This window comes from Cebidichthys violaceus, unplaced genomic scaffold, assembly GCF_023349555.1.
Source record: "Cebidichthys violaceus isolate CVI_PGR_0920_01 unplaced genomic scaffold, fCebVio1.0.p SCAF_8, whole genome shotgun sequence".
Lineage (NCBI taxonomy): Eukaryota > Metazoa > Chordata > Actinopteri > Perciformes > Stichaeidae > Cebidichthys > Cebidichthys violaceus.
In genome coordinates, this window is record NW_027176964.1 from 13,065,695 (window position 1) to 13,082,557 (window position 16,863).

The window sequence follows — 16,863 nt, forward strand, 5'->3', positions numbered from 1 at the left end:
TGTAACACTTTAAGAGAGTGTAATATAAAATGATACAGTAAAAATAGCATTTTTGTCACCGAGCCTCTTATCCAGCTACTTTAAATGAGTGAGATAAGGGTACAAGGACAGTTGGGACAGGCTGGTGAGGCTTCCACCTGTGCAAACACTTGGCCTATATTCAGTTGAGTATTTTGAATCATATTATTTCTACAGGCTGTTAACTAATCTTACTCAATGGTTTTGTCATAATCGCTACTGTCTTTCTCTCCTGGATATGTTCCAACAACATATTTTGGAGTATTTGTTCGCAGTAACAGAGTTTTACGAAATATTAAGTCCCTGTCAGAAGCTCAGAAACATCTGCTGTGTGTCAGTGCCTTCCTATATTGCACAAGCTTAGGGCTATACTAAAAGCTGCTCCAGACCTCCAGACCAACACTGGTTAACTCCACGGATTAAAGACAGCTCTTTAAAACCCCCGGATTATTCGCCATGTCCGTATATACTTTGACTCCCAACTGCGGCATGCACACTTTAGTTTTCTCTGTTCCTTTCCTCTAATTTATGCCATAAACAAGACACATTTCTGGGTCATAAATTCGCAGTCAGCTCTCTGGAGCATCAGCTAGCTTTTATAATTCCTGCTCCCCCTCCTGCGATGTGTGTAGCTGCTGCCTCTGTCTCCTGTCTCACAACACTGAGACACATCTGGACTCTGTCATATTTCATTCTGTTAAACATTGGGACGCAGCATACGAGCAATTATAGCAATGCAACCCAAGGGAGAAAGGTAGGGAGAGGAAAGCACATGCTGTTAGAGATGATGGATTTGGTATTTTTGAATTTGCCTTTCTCTGACCTCACCTGCACTGTATGTGCAGTTTGAAACTCATAACACAGTCATTTATTAATGCTTTGTATTTCCCCCCCTATAATTCTCAGAGATATGCACATGCAGTGTCCGGTGCATGCACCTTATTATCGCTGCCATACAAATTCTGAGATCATACCACAATTATAGACTGTGGCAAAAATGCAACTGGCATTCGTATAATACGCGATTATTATGCAACTTTCATTCAGCAGGTTACTGCTTATTTTGTGTCCAAACATGTAAGACAATCTAGGAACAAAAGATGTGGAAGGGTTAAGAGCATAACGCACAGTATGATAAATGTCCTCAGCAGCCCTCCTTTTTCACGCTGCCCAATAATCACCACCAATGAAAATGCAGTTGGCCCGCCCCTGCCGGTCTATTGTGAGTCCGCGGCCAACTGGAGACCACTCTTCCAGACTCGGCACCAAAGTGGCGCACCGCGACATGCACAGCTGAACGAGGAGTGCGCCTTTGAAGATGCTTCGTTGTCAAGCCACAATTTCTGGTAAGAGATTCGATGTTTTATGATTTCATTGATTTGTTTGTACCTCCTGCGCCCCCCCGCCCCCCCACCCCAATTGAATATCCGTGCTTCTTAGTCTGATTCCACATTGACTGCTATCAGGCTGTATCGAGGTAGAACGGGGTTTAGGAAGTCTATTAATTGTGCAACAGAACGGGTTTAGTTGGGGAGCGTTATTGTTGTATCTCGAATAAATCGACGGACAAGAGTTTTGATGTCAGAGAGGCGTTAGACTTGAAACAATGCGCCCTCTAGTCTTGTTGTATCCGTGAGATTAAAATCATGATTTTGTTGCAGTTTATGGAGATATGTCGGTCTGTCTTAGATATTTGCTACATCTGTCAAATATGCGAGAGACATAAAGTAAAAAAAAAAGGTGGGGGAACGAGCAATATGTCAAAGGCGGATCTATTTATCCAGTTAAACTTTTTTTTTTTTAACGGCTCTGATGTTGCAATGAAATACCGATTTGTGATGAGTTACATCACTGGCATCATGCGTTTGAATAAAGGTATAATTACTACCTCACAGCTCTACCGTTATGAAAGCATGGGCTTCGTCAGGCCGTGGTAGAGGTGCGGATGTTTGTCATCTTGTCTGCACCTTTGTGAGCCCCAAAAACACAGTGTTTGGCTTTGTGCGGGAGCGAGATGCGTCGCTGTGGCTCTGGACATTTTCAGGAGCACAGGTCTCAACCTCCACAGCACCTCGTATTTTGCTCCACGTTCTTTTTTTTCTAACAGAAGGGGAAACAGATGCGCTGTAATGTCAACAGTCGATTACTCATGCAACATTGCGCGAAAATAGGCGCCCCCGCAGCTTGGACGGACTGAGCGTCGAAAACCGAGCCTCGTCTCCCTCCATCCAGCCAGACGAGCGGCTTCTTCGGGGAGACGTTTACCGAGGAGTTGGCAGCTTCCTGTTCAGCACCGCAGACAGAGACACAGTCCGACTTGTCCACACCCACTTTCTGTGTCCACGTTACTGCTGCCCTTCTCCTTTCAAACATAGACACGGGTCCGCCCACGCTCTATCAGTTTTAGTGCGGGTTGACGTGCTCTCTCGCCCGGGAGGCATTTGAGTGCTCGTCGGATGCGATATAGTGAGAAAGTCGCTATAAGCAGCAGTTGAGTACCGGTGGGTTGTTTGCGGAGGCTCAGGTGCAGAGCCCATGTGTTCTACTTTTACGTGGGAACTGCCTGTAATAACTTGGATCATAAAGGGATGTCAAGGACTGTTAAGGTTGAGAGAGCAACACCCAGAGCAATCTCTAAACACGTCTTTTTAATTGCTTCTCTGCAAGGAATTTGTGGAATAAGTTATTCATGAACCTAAGCCCTAAGTCATACACAATTAGGCGTGATTAGTCAAATTAAATACCTAGCTATCAGCACAATCAAGGAGGGAATGCTAGAGTCTAATTAATCAGCCTTGTCTTGCGATCATCATTCACCACATGTGGTTGGAACTCATCAGCTGTCTGTAATCCTGATGAGTGTTTGTGCCTTCATTGCCCTTTGGACCGAAGCTCCCACTTATTGGGCTGCATAATCATAAAACAAATGCAAACATCTTACGTGGCGCAGACAGTGTTGGTGTGTAAACAAATGGCTCACATTTGCCCTTTGTGAGGTGCTGTATATGTGAAGGGCGCCGTCATCTTGAAGCACGCCTGCGTTTGGTTGACAGTGAAGTGGATTTGGATAGAAAGCAGGAGGAGGGGAGAGTGTTGGTGGGAGAGGTTGGCGCGAGAGAGGAGAGGCAGAGAGGGATGGAGAGTATGGAAGCGAGAGTGAGGTGGAGAGAACATGCCCGCTGGCCTCCTGTCTGGACACATTACATTTTCATAGGCTGATATCGCACCGGCACAGCTGAATATAGATAAATAGCACTCCTTGTTCTCCACTGTCAACTTAGGTATATGTCTCTGTTTCTCTTACGTCATTGTATTTATAGATACAGCATCAGCATCAGCAGATGGATGTCATCTGTTGGTTTACTGACCATCTGATGACTAATATTGCAGCTGCCTTTGGTGCAAAGAAGCAGTGTACACTCTACCTGTAGGGTAATCTCATACAGGGCCGCATAGTGGATCCTGGCATCGTTGAATCCTGAATCCCCTTTTCCCATCCAACCCATTTCACCCCAGAAACCAACAAGTATTCCCACGCTGGTATATTAAAGCCCCAGAAAACTTAACTTCAAGTATTTCTCTATATCATTAAATATTCATGACAAAAAAAAGTAAAAAAAAAAACAACAACTTGAAAACAGCAGCTGTTGAGTTTAAACTCTTCAAAAATGGCTTCACGCCTGTGTGGGTATTGTTTCATCAGATGTGGTTGACAAACAACCCACTAACTGTCATCAGATTGTGATTCCAATGTTACTAAATCCTCGGAAGTACGTGACATTGTGTTTTTCCAACTGACTCCCTCCCATGTCAAACCAGTAAGAGGAGCAAAGACAAAAATGAAATACGTAAATAGTCTCTCAAAACTGTTCTTACTGTGGCAGAAATATGTGTCTTCATGTTGGACCCCAGCGCTGATTGTAAGAGAAAATAGGTTCTCAGGGCCCTCAGATGGTATCATAACTAGATCTTCATACCATAAATCCCTTAACATTTCAGTTTATATCATGTTTTAGTAGTGCTTATCACCAAACACATTTCTAAGTAATTGTTTCAGAGCGAACCTGCGGCCTTCGAGGTCCCTGAGGGTTAGTTGCCAGCTTTGCCTGGTTGATAATCCTTGTATGTATGGTAAATCTGGATTACATGTGTAATCTCTCAGTGAAATGAACAAATTCACTCTGTGGCTCTAAATGTCTAAACCCTTTTCTTATCATGTAAATCATTAATCATTAAACTAATACTCTGTCTTTTTTATTTTGTGTCCCGCCAGGTTGAGTGACAAGCCTGCGGTCCAATCGTCACCATGATAGCCACAGGTGGCCTGCTGCGCATGAACCGGCGCCAGGATTCCCTCCGCTCCAAAAACCGGGCGGAAAACAAAAGGAAGCGGAAATCCAAGAAAAAGAAGAAGAACGATGTTGTGGTGGTGAAGGGGAAGCTCAACCTGTGCTCCCCGGCCGGTTTTGTGGCTGCCGTGGGACTTATAGTTCTCATGGTTGGGATTTCCATGGCGGTACTGGGCTACTGGCCAAGCCAAAACCAGCAGCAGTACCAGGAGCGCCGCAGAACTGGAGGATACCAAACCAACAGGATGAGCTACTCCAAGAGTCTGCCTGTTCCCTCTAACCTGACCCGTAACAAGCCTCCCTCCGGACAATCCGGTTCACTCAACCAGAGCCATTCTAACAGCAGCGCCCCCGACCCCGCCCCTCACTGTGGCTTCCTGTGTGACTTCCTGAATAATTACCTGTACTCAGACAATCTGAAAGTCTTTGGACCGCTGGTGATGGGAATCGGCATTTTCCTCTTCATCTGCGCCAATGCAGTCCTCCATGAAAACCGAGACAAGAAAACCAAAATCATCAACCTGAGGGACATCTACTCCACAGTTATAGATCTACACAGCATACGGTCGAAGGAGTACTCGCCTCGAAACGGTTTGGTGAACTACACTCAGTCGAGGAGTGCCGAGGTCCAGTCGGGCCAGTTCCCTGTGAGCGGGGCGCTTACTCGCAGCTCCTGGCCCTCCACTGGCCTCGGTATCCAGGGCGAGTTGGGCGGCGATGACGTGTTCAGGCGCCCGTCGTTGGCCAGCAGGCCTCGGAGCTGGTCCAGAGATGTCCAGACCTTCACGGACACCGTCTACAGCATCTACAAAGACTACAGCAATAGCAGCGAGCAGGCGCCGCAGCCCCGGCAGTGGGAGACCACCTCCATCGTCACCTCCTCTGTAAACGCTTTCACCCTCCCCGTGATCAAACTGAACAACTGTGAGGTGGAGGAGTCTCAGAGAACGGAAGCGGAGGGACGCTCCGAGGAAGGGGTCGTCATCGAGGCCGCTGCTGAAACCATCAGCGAGGAAGGACAAACCAGCGGCAGCCCGACTGACGAGACGGACGCCAAGGAGGAGGACGCCTCGACGACGGATTCCCCCCAGCCCCGTCGGAGCCGCGAGGACATAGCCGCGGACACAGCTGACCAACAGGGGGCGCCACAGGCTCAGCCTCAGCCACCGTGGACCCAGCTGTTTCCTCCATCGCCTGTTGCCAGGGCAATGGGGTCACAAATGTCGCTCAACTCCCTCACGGATCAGCCCAGGTCTGTACGCCGCTGCAGCCTGTCTGTGTCTGTGTGCCGTCAAGGCGACAGAGCCAGGCGCTTCAGCTGCCCCCGTTTGGAGCGCTCCAACAGTAAGGGCTACATCAAACTGGCTGATCTGGGGGGCGAGTCCTTCGAAGCTCCCGACACGGACACTTCTTTAGTGGCAACCGAACAGGAAGTAGCAACAGACACAGACGCAGCAGCAGCAGCGGAGGAAGAAGCTCAGGGAGAGGACAGTCTGATGACATCCGTCACCTCTGCAGAATCCTAGACTTTTTGCTGACGAGCCTCTGAAAACTCTTTGATGTCTTCTTCTTTGCTTCATACCTTCTTCTCTGATTGCTGACGTGAAGCTGGCCATTACAGATTAATGGAAATCTGGAGAGTAAGCAGCTAAGGACTATTAAAACATAGCCATGAACACTCAAGAGCAAGGCTCTTTATAAATACCACATCCACAGCTCAATATTCAGATGTAATTTTTCTATTTTTTCAATGTAGCAAGAGCAATACTAAAGACTTGTAAGAAGATTTAGTAGAGATTTCTAACAAAAAAAAACAGAAAATCTGATCTGATGAGTTTTCATTTTTTCTTTTGTAAAACAGTAGGGCAAACAATGTAGCCTGTAGAATTGCCAAAACTGTCACTGAGAACTACTGTCTGACATGTTGTACTGTAGCATTGAAATATGCCACAGATAAAATAAATAGTCTAGAATTGTTTCTCTGCATCGTTATGTGAATACCACGTGAATAGGTGAACTGAATTGAATCTCAGGTAGACGTTTGGTTTAGGATCAGGACCTTGAGGACAAGGTCTTCCCTGTGCACACTTGTTTATATGAAAAATTCATGGTTGAATAAACTTGACTGTAACACTCCTCCTGTCGGGTCTCGTAGTTGTCCTGGTTTGATAATAGATGAAGTAAAACAGATGCCAATAGTTTGTTTGCTCCATATAGGCTTTAGAAAAAATAAATGGAAACAAATGAAAAGCTGTGGGACTGTGAGTGGTTAAGTGTGTGGTAATCCTGCAGATGGTATAGATTTTGACTTCCTGCACTACAGCAGCACTTCTTCTCATTACTGGGAAAGACTGCAGTGGTATTGATGTTACACTGTCCGTGCTAACTGAACTGAGACCAGTAACCTATAAGTGACATTTACAACGGCCTTTTTATTAATTGGCTTCACGGTTAAAAAGTGGAAATCAACAGAGGCTTATCTGCTGATTCAGATGGGTGACAAAAAAGAAAAATTAGTATACTGTACGCGTCTTAACAAGGTGTTTTTAGAACAAGCTCAACATTTCCCACAAGTGTTCAATTGGGTTGAGATCTGGAGACTGCGAAGGCAAAAGCATATGGTTCACTATATTTACTATTCCTGCCCTGTATGGAAAAATCTGCAATCATTATGTTTATGTTTTATTATGCAATCATCAGAGGTTTTCTTTAATTTGTCACCTGTTTTGTTTGTGGTTCTTCTGCACTTATGCATATTGTTATGCAAATACGTTGCTCATAGCTTTCAATGATGGAAATGAACAAAGTCCATGTATTCAAGTAGCACTTGGGTGAAATGTTATGGTACATTTCTGGATTACTTCTAATTTCTGCTACTTTAATTAATACTTCTACCCAATACATTTAAGAGTAAACATTGTACTTTTTGCTCCATTACATGTATTTGACAGGTGCACTGCAGTCAAGTTACTTTGCATCTTACTGTAAGGTGGTACAAAATGCACTGAGTTGCCAATAAGGTAAATGTTGTTTATTTTTTTGTTTACACAGTAGCGCAATACAAGTGATCAACATGAAGACACATATGATACATATACACATATTGTAGTACGCATGGGTGTGTAGAAGAGAGCGTGAAAGGGAAGATAATATTAACCAAAGGAAGTAAGAAAGAAGGAAGGAGAGGAAAGAGGAAAGAGGAAAAAGGGTTAAAGATTTAACGCAGGACTGCTGTATTAGACTGCTTTAGTTTTAGCTCGGTGTGGGCCTAGCTTATGTGGGCCTATGTGATGTTACAGATTTAAACTACCTTATATGCTAGGAGAAACATCAAGTATAAAACAGTTTAGATAGCTCCACTTTGACCAGCAATAACATTAAAACACTTAATTCATCACTAAAAAGAATCCAATAACACAAACACCAAGTGCTTTTGTTTTTGATGCTCGTAGCTTACTTGCTTATAATACTTGAATACAAGGCTTTTACTGGCTATGCTGTTATATAATAGTGTACATTGACATCCAGGTGTTACTTTAACTTATGTAAAGCCTCTGATTACTTCTTCCACCAATGAATTTCACATTCATTTTACTTCTTAGCAGTAGCCTAAATGCAGGAAATACACTCTGCAATCAACATTATCTACAAGTTCAGCCATCGTGCAGGAACATTGACTTTGGTTTGCAGACTTTTGTCAGGAAGCATCTAAATGCAGCTCAAGCTAATGAGGCCATCTAGTGGTCATGTGACACATGGATGACCATCAGACGTCCGTCCTTCTTCCTGCAAAGCTCCACCAGGTGGCACTGGGACTTTGCTGCCTGCGTCGTCACCGTGGGCGTGCCCGTTCACAAGTACTATGGGGGCCGGTTTCTGAGGCAGGAGGGGCGGGGTCAGCTCGGCCCCGTCTCTGGGAAGGTTTGCCAAAGTCGGCGCTTACAGGTGTCTGGTCCTTTTCACCCGGACGAGCACCGCGTTGGGATTCCTAGTCTCCGGTAACAAACTCACACACACACACACACACACACACACACACTGGTGTCAGCTGGTGTTTAAGTAACTTGATTCTTGTCATTATAGTCAGGTAACGCGTTTATTACAGTTGTTTGTGCGCTGCACAACTTCCCTACGTATCAACACTTGACTGTGAAATAATTTGGGCAGCATCAAACATACAGCTAGCGGTTATTGACATTGTTTTAAGTTTGATTTCCTGAAACCAATCAGTCAGTAAATGTTTTCTTTCATTTGTTTCATTTCTCTGTCTGTTTCAAACGCCGGGGTTTTCAACACGCTGACGCGCCTGCTGCTACTTTCCCCTGTGACTCGGGACTGTGATATGGTGAGTACACGCGTTTGTTCACGAAAGTGGGAAGTATGTCACGTATACACTGAGGCAGTTCACACGTAATCGGTAAAGATCGTGTGTGACTGGATGTATGAAAAGAGACATCCGTTTCAGCGGCACTAATTAAGGCTATAAGGTCAAGCAGAAGGCCAAAGTGCCATTTTATGGATCAAGGGTCACTAGGATCACAAACTACTGTGTTGTGCAAAAGGTTGGTGGAGCAGCTCTTTAAAAGAAAAGTTCAAAAACGACTTCAGTTTAATATAACTAAACCAAACCCTCAACAATATTTACTTAGGTCACTTTTTGGGACCTTACATTGACTTACATTAATTTACTGGAGTGTTGCCCTAAACAAAACTACTACTTGCCTAACTCCTACCGTAACCAAAAATCATCGTCAACCTGATCTTAAGTCTGTAATGTGTCCCCAAAGGTAGCCTCAGTTAGGAACACACACACACACACACACACACACACACACACACACACACACACACACACACACACACACACTGACCTGATCAAAACTTTGCTGGGCACAGGCAGACAGTTCGGAAATGGGAAGTCATCACAGCATGTGTTTCCGCTTGTATTCTCCCCAAAATAGAAATGTGCGTGAATCAATGGATGAAGAGCTCTTTGATTTCATACTCTCTTTCATGGACTTTTTACACACAAACTAAAAGAGTTACTGAAACTTGACTGTGCGGTGATTATTTAAAAATATTTAGTAATGACTCAACATCTATATGGCTGTAATGAAGGCGTATTATATATTTTCAAGATGGACTATGGCTTTTTATATGGCCACATGGTCGCTGTCATAGTTCAGTAGTTTTAATGAAGTTGACTGTACAGGACCAGGGAGATAAGGACGGGCAAAGTCTGTTGGACTTGTCATGTTCACTGGCTGGTGGTAGCATGTACAGCGCTGCATGTTTCTCTGTAAAGCATTCACGAGTAGATGATTATAAGCAAATGCTGAGCTGGTGCTTTTGCTGTCACCGTGACTAACTTTACTTGTCTTTAGATCTTGTTATGCAAAATGCACCTGTAGTATGTCACGCCATATAAGCAGGGGAGGTAGTGTTATGTCCTTCCATACTGATTTTATATTATTTGAAATTGCCCTAATATTTAAAGACTCACAGTGGATTCCCAGATGGAAGATTGTTTGGTTGCTCCTTCAACTTGTACTTCAATATAGTCAAAACTCTCTCACAAAGCCAGAAACCAAAGCTCTTATGTTGCGTTCCAGAGATATAATTGTCAGAAATAACATTACAGCCCCTAAAAGCCACTGAAAATGTGATTTAAAACCGTAAACCGTAAAGTGGTTTGACCTCTTGGGAGCAGTGGAAACATGTGATCATCACCTTTTTAAACTGGTTAGCAAACAGTTACAGTTACAGGACAGAATGGTAACACATTTTTGTAGTCTGTTTGTGTCCACCTGGAAAGTAGAAGTCCTATATTAGCTCTCTTATAGCTTTGCTTTTGGTTTCTACCAACTCCTGAGGGAAATGTCTCTTTAGCAGCTAAGTGCTCCACTATGCTCACCAGCTCGTCCCTCACTGTGTCTGTCTGCTGTTCGGTGCTACGCAGCAAGTATACGGTGAGTTTTTTTACAGCGTTTTCTGAAAACAACTCCCTGATGCGCCCGAAAGCGACGCTATGAGAGCAGTGAGAGTGAACCAAAGCAGTGCAGTTGTGGGCCATACAGCTAAACAATGAGCCGATACTCACTTTAAAGCAGGAGCTGCAGGTTTTGGGGGATAATTCTCTGTATATTTGTCACTACGAGGGACCTCGTTCACATTAGACGTTATCATTTTGACGCATTGTTATAGTAATATTGATAAAACTAAAGGGGGCCTTTTCTTTTTAGCCACTTGTTAGCAACTGCCTTTTTTAAGACACATATAAGATTCAAAATTCACGAGTGGGATATTAACTTGCATATGTTATGTGTTAGAACAAAATGTTAAAATCTGTTGAGCTTGTGTTAACCACAGACTTGATTCCAGGCATCAAACCAAAACCCATTCCAAAAAAACATTGAGTTTGAGAGAAGGGAACCGAAAGTGCAGAAATGCTGACTCATTTCCTGGGTTTTAGGACTCAATTCTGCTTAATTCTATTTATTAAAAGTATTTTCTTCCAAGGTTTGATCAGATTTGATTGACAGTGACCAAACAACCCATCGACTGTCATCAGACTCTGATTTGTTGCTCAATCCTGATTGGTGCATAGAAGTATGTGACATCACGTTTTCGAATTGAGCCAGTGAGAAGAAGACAGACCGAAAGAGAAATGGCTGTAAATTCAAAGCGGAAATCTGCACTCACTAATTACAGCTCGCATAATCTGTCATATATTTATATATATAGTAAATTACGTGATAACAGCTGTAACATGAAGAAAGTGTCTTTAAATTCTGTGGGTGACCATGTTATTTTGTTATTTGCCTGGTTTTTCAAAGCCGGGCCACTTGAACTCAGGAAGGTTGTAATTATGGACAAACAGCAGGGAATTTCCAAACTCTGACTTTGACTGGAATGCAGCATAATGTACAAGAGCGTCTGCTTCATCAGGTCATGACATCTGAAGATGTTGTTTAGGTGTTACAATTGAAAGGCCAGTTTCGATGACTTGCAGTAGAGAACATCTTGTGACCTTGTGAGGAATGTATTCCCTTTTGCAGTTTCCTTTTTGAAGTTTATTTAATTTTGTGTCAGGCTGACATAACAAGATAAACTCTTCATTCTGTGGCTCGGGATCATTCATTCATTCAGGTTCATAATTAAAGCTCATTCTGCTGCAGACATCCCTCTACAAGAGAGATTTCCTGCTGGTGTTTTGATGTAGTGTTGCCAGTGATAAAGACTATCTCTGCCTTTTTATCTTAGGAATTAAGATCAGTACTACTGTCAGATCAGTTCACGATCAATAGCGCTGCTGGCGTTTTACAAAATGAAGGTTGTGGAAGTGCCCATTTGTGTGTGTGTGTGTGTGTGTGTGTGTGTGTGTGTGTGTGTGATTCAGAACTAGAGGTTAAAGATAAAAAGAAATAGTCTGCAAATCTCTGGCATTATAAAGATTTAGTGATAAGACATGCAGAGGTTGGAGTAAAGTAATTTCTTAAGACATTCTTTGGACTAAAAGGGCTGAGCCAAATATTGAGTTATTACATTATGCCCTCAACCTTCCCACAGAGTGCACTCTGTATGATCAGGATTGTGGGCCAGTTATTAAACTAGAAGAAAAACTATAAGTGGAATAAAAACTGTGTTTAGATCTCCATAGCTGTTTTTTTTTCATATATTTAAATTATTTTAATCATATTTAGATAAATTGAAGAAAGAGAGAGAATTGTAGCTTGGCAGTAAAATAGTCTGCAACGATACATTTTGTCAGTAATTTTTCCAACAAATGCCAAACAACAGACCAAATTTAAGATAGTAAACAACTGTTTTATTGTGACTTTCATGAGGAAAGATCGTCACAGCTCAGAACGTCGTGTAAGTTGACCGTTTCGATAACGACAACATCAGACGTGTCCATCAACAAATGTCCTTGAGCAAGACACTGAACTTCTTCCTGCTCACTTGTTATTTCTACCGTAACATCAAGAGCATCAGCCTGAAGTGCAAAATGCAAATGAAACCATCAACACAGATTTCTTGTCAGTTGAAGTGAGCTGAACTCGACACGTGAGTGCAGTGCACTTCGGGGGCTGACAGAGATAACACTTATGACTCAATCTTGTTTAGTGGAGAGATAAGCTTGTTGGGAGTTTTGTTATCTTCCAATGTTGCCTGATCACTTGAGAGCAGCATGAGGCTGCCTTTGCCTTATAAAGCTACAGCTCATGGGGTGACACCTTGGCACTCGCAGGGTATTTATAGTCTTTGAAGTCATCCCACGAATGTGCTATTGTAAAGGAACTTGTGTTTCTTGCCAAAAACTCTGTTGCACTGGTTCCAATGTGCTATTTTGCTATGAGCATCCAGGCACTAAGCTTCCCTTTGTCCTTGCCTTAGTTTATCCAAACTATTACATGTCCCACATTATTATCTAAACATAGAAAACATACAGAGGCATTATAGCCAACCATACTAATCAAAATTAGTATTGATATTTGGAAGTTTAAAATATATGGATCCTTTTAGATTTGTTGTTTTCGTCGGGTCGGTTTACAACTTTGGTCCGGAATGAAATATCGAAACAATTGGTAGAAACATTCATATTTGCTTCGGGAGAGTAATTCTGGTGCTCTCCTGACTTTTCATCTGCGCCACCATCAGGCGAAAACTTTAGTTTGTCCAATACTTGTACTACAAAACTTAACATTCCCATATGCCTCAGCGGCACTTAGTGCTAATTTAGCAAATTATAGCATGCTACACAAGAAACTAAGATGATGACATGGCAAACATTACTCCTGCTTGACATCAGCACGTTAGCATTTGTTAGCATTTAGCTGAGCGCTACACAGAGCTGCTAGCATGATTGTTGACTCTTAGCGGCGGTCGAATAGTCCTTTTTGCTTAGGAAGGTTCCTAACTGAGGGAAATGACCCGGAATTATGTAACAGGCAGCCCTGATAAGAGCTGGTCTAATTCTATAAGCGCAAAGGAAAAGTGCTTCAATGCTTCCTTTCTTATCTCCTTTAGCATCCTTTACGAAAGGTGATAGTGGCGTCCCACAATTCCATGCGACAGCACCACAGCATTCCCACGTCAAGAACATCTGCTGAGTCATAGTTATGTAGCCTAGTGTAAGAGCAGCCGGATTCTCTTAACACTGCATCGTTTCTTTCCTAAATCCTCAACAATTCTTCTTCACATCTTTTCCTTGACCTCATGATGTTTTCCATCCAGGTCAAGGAAAAGTGGAAAGGAAATGTTTTTATTATGAATAATTTCACGCAGAACATGAATATTACGTGGCAATAATAGCAACGCACCTCTTTCTCAGAATGACAACGAGGTCTGAGCTTTTCGTGTCGCGCATAAAGCCATCAACCAATCAAGTCCCTAGTGTGTAACGGCCTTTAATTCTGTTTTTAAAATAAATACTGAAGTGATTGTTGTATTTCAATTTAGGGTTTTAGGATACGCACAACAACAAGAGTCATGAAAAGCCTGATTACAACATATTGTGTCCTTTTGGTTTACAAAGAAAAGAGAATGCTGTCAAAATGAAATGAATTCTGTGATGTTACTACCTCAACCCATTCATACACTGCTGCAAGGACAATTTAAATGATTCTCCTTAGTTGAAACGCTGATATCCAAAGAGAGCTCTAGAAGGGAAGAATGGTTCTAAATTCTGCTGCAGTTTTTTTTTTTTTTCCTCCAACCACATATGTGACCCCTCCCTTTCTCTGAAAATGCCAGGTCTCTAATCACTTGACGGGCACAATCATTAGCCTACTGCTTTCCAAAGGTTACAAATGCAGAACACATTTACGATTCCTTCGAGATAAGATGTGCTTCCTACATGCAAAAAAACAAGAAGGGGCGTGCTCCTCATTATCTTATTAATAACCCATTTTTGCATTAATCTGCACTGTGTTCCCTTGGCTTTATATGAAAGGGAGCCAAAGTTGAAAAGAATGACTTTTCTAATAGGAGGGTGAAGTGTGATGATAGGGAGTCGATTTGGGAGCTTTGGCCCAATAGGGGTCGTCAAAATCCGACTCTAATTTGGCTCGCATGCTTGCTGACCTGCAGCCCTTTGGGAGTGAAAGCGCTTACAGCTGAGTAGAACTGGACAGCAGGGGATAGTAGCTTTGGTTAGTTAAAGGTGAAGAAGAAAGCTGGAGCCAATTTCACTATGAGTTCATTGAGTTTGAGGGTAACAAGGGCCTGGTAAAGTCCCTGGTTGTTGGCGTCTGAAAGCCCAAAGACAAAATGGAAATGTAATTCTGTGTTTGGGCAGAGATCTTTTCCCCCTGACCTTTTTTTTTTTTAATTAGATCACACAGATGCTTTGCCATGTATTGTAAGGGACATAACTCAATATAACTATGTATTGATGAAGTGCCAGCTTGCTTGTTCTGACCGCAGCACTGGAAATTGAACAGCTGTAATGAGGTTCATACTGTTTTAGAGAATATACACATTTTCATACACACCAGGATTTAATGTTTTTTTTCTCCCAGATCTTAGTCTCGCAGCACCACCGTTTAAATAAACCACTAAGTTGAAATCCATTAATTTGACGTACTTTACTTTAATTTGAATCATTAAATGCCAAATTGCCGTGTAAGCAGATCAGTATCATGCACCTTTCTTCCTTTTATGTCACGAATCATGTAAAATAAAAGAGATAGTGGCAGCATTGCTCGTTCATTTTGCATGAAAAGGACAACATAACCTTATGTTTCAAAATTATGTTAATACTTGAGAGAGAACAGACGTTGGTATTCAAGGCTATCCGAGTTCAAGGGCAGATGAGCTGCACAGGAACCAAGTGTCTATACGCAGCAGAAAAAAGTGAAGAGTCAAGCAGCCACATAAGCTACGTAGAGTCCAGAGATCACATGTTGTCTGTCTTGTGTGGTATTAATCATACTGCTGACCAAGCGTTTTTTAAATTAACTTGGTTACGTCACTGTCTCTTAACTTTTAGTTTCTTTTAACTTGTCTTGTTCTGTGTTTTCTCTCTGTAACTATGTGTTTCTTATGTTGCTGCCTGTCTTGGCCAGGTCTCCCTTGAAAAAGAGATTTTTAATCTCAATGGGACTCTCCTGGTTAAATAAAGGTTTATTAAAAAAAAAAAAAGGGCTGTTCTGGAGGCTCTGAGGAGATTTGCACTCACACTTATCTGCAGGTCACTGTACATACAGAGAGTGAGAACTCATAGACAGTAGAAACTCTTCTTTTGAAAAGGCGTGGGCCTGATTTTAGAATTTGTGTTGGTTATCTGGAAGATGTTTCAATTTAAGAAGTTTTTTCCATTTGTCAATCAAACACAGTGGGTTAACGTATCAATTCCTGTACAGCAGAAAGTATGCTTTCATATAATTCATTTCTGACTGTCGTATTACATTGGTTTTGCCGAGTTGGCTGTTAGCAGATGCTGTCTTGTGCTTTTGTTTTCTGTCTTTATCTGTAAAGTCAGAAAAATACATCTAGCTAATTCATAAATTAAAGCTCTACTGCAATTAGCTGTTTGTTTTTTTAACAATGCCAGTATGTGAGAATTGACGTTTCCTTTTGGAGATAAGCGAATCCTTCATTTACAATTTAAGATTGCTCTCTGCATTACAGGCGCACAGTCACCACCCACTGGCCAGACGGGCCGTGATGAGCAATGTCTCAGACGATAAGTCTGCTCATGACAACACTGTGCCAGACTCCACCTGCTCTAAATGTAGATAACTATTGTTTGGCTGTGCAGAGGACAGCGAATTAGTTGTTCCTGCTTAATGTGCTGTGTGTATTCTCAGAGAGACATATTGCAGTGAAGTTTATTATAACAATCATGTCTGTGCTTAAAAAAACAAGAAATAAAGGGGGAGGAAGTGAAATAACCTATTTTTGAGAAATGGTAGAATAACAGTGTGTGGAATTTGTATTTTACCGTACTGATCGTTGAAGCTGTAAGGCTTCCTCTCCTCATGTTGTCACCTAAGTACAATCGCATTCTTAGACCTTTTATGGTTACTGGAGCTATGACATTAGACTCAGCAGAGATACTGCCATGAGTTATTACAGTGTCACTGTGAAAAAAACGATCCTCCTGACAGCCCTCGTCGGCTATTATTTCTCCTCGCTGCGTCGAGGGTTGCAGGAATATTTTTGTTGCTCCCTTTGTTTGGCTACTGCAGCTGTAAACCTCAGTCTACTTACTGATGGCTGCTTGTAAAGTTAAGGAATTCAAACTTGCACGTGAAGAAGCTCAATCCCCTTTGGATTGTAAGGTGATTATATGTCTTCAATGTAAAACACTCATTGTTGTTGTCGGTGTTGTTTTTTATGAGCTGTGTTACAATTAGCTATAGAGGAGGAGCCAGTTGTCTGGCTGCCTGTAGGAGTTGAACTGTGTGCGTTAGTTAATTTACCCTCTACTATCTGCAAAGCATGCCTGCTATGTGTCTGTCACTATTTAGGGAATTCATGAATGACTGCG

At 42.4% G+C, this 16,863-nt stretch overlaps 2 protein-coding genes across 3 annotated transcripts in view; both read left to right on the forward strand.

The window, feature by feature from the left end:
- The first annotated feature begins 1,276 nt into the window (after positions 1-1,276).
- On the forward strand, positions 1,277-6,493 carry LOC137892864 (transmembrane protein 200C-like). The gene is made up of 2 exons (XM_068738266.1): positions 1,277-1,364; positions 4,292-6,493. Exon 2 carries the CDS (start codon positions 4,325-4,327, stop codon positions 5,891-5,893), a length of 1,569 nt encoding a protein of 522 aa, XP_068594367.1. The 5' UTR covers positions 1,277-1,364; positions 4,292-4,324; the 3' UTR covers positions 5,894-6,493.
- A 1,797-nt stretch (positions 6,494-8,290) lies between these two features.
- Positions 8,291-16,863, forward strand: part of epb41l3b (erythrocyte membrane protein band 4.1-like 3b) — a 48,289-nt gene continuing 39,716 nt past the window's right edge. Inside the window, exon 1 of one of the 2 annotated variants that reach the window (XM_068737696.1) lies at positions 8,291-8,365. The gene's annotated coding sequence lies outside the window, so the exon portion shown is untranslated. Of the gene's footprint in view, positions 8,366-8,476; positions 8,713-16,863 lie in introns of those variants that run through there. The other variant, XM_068737691.1, reaches the window with a different exon arrangement.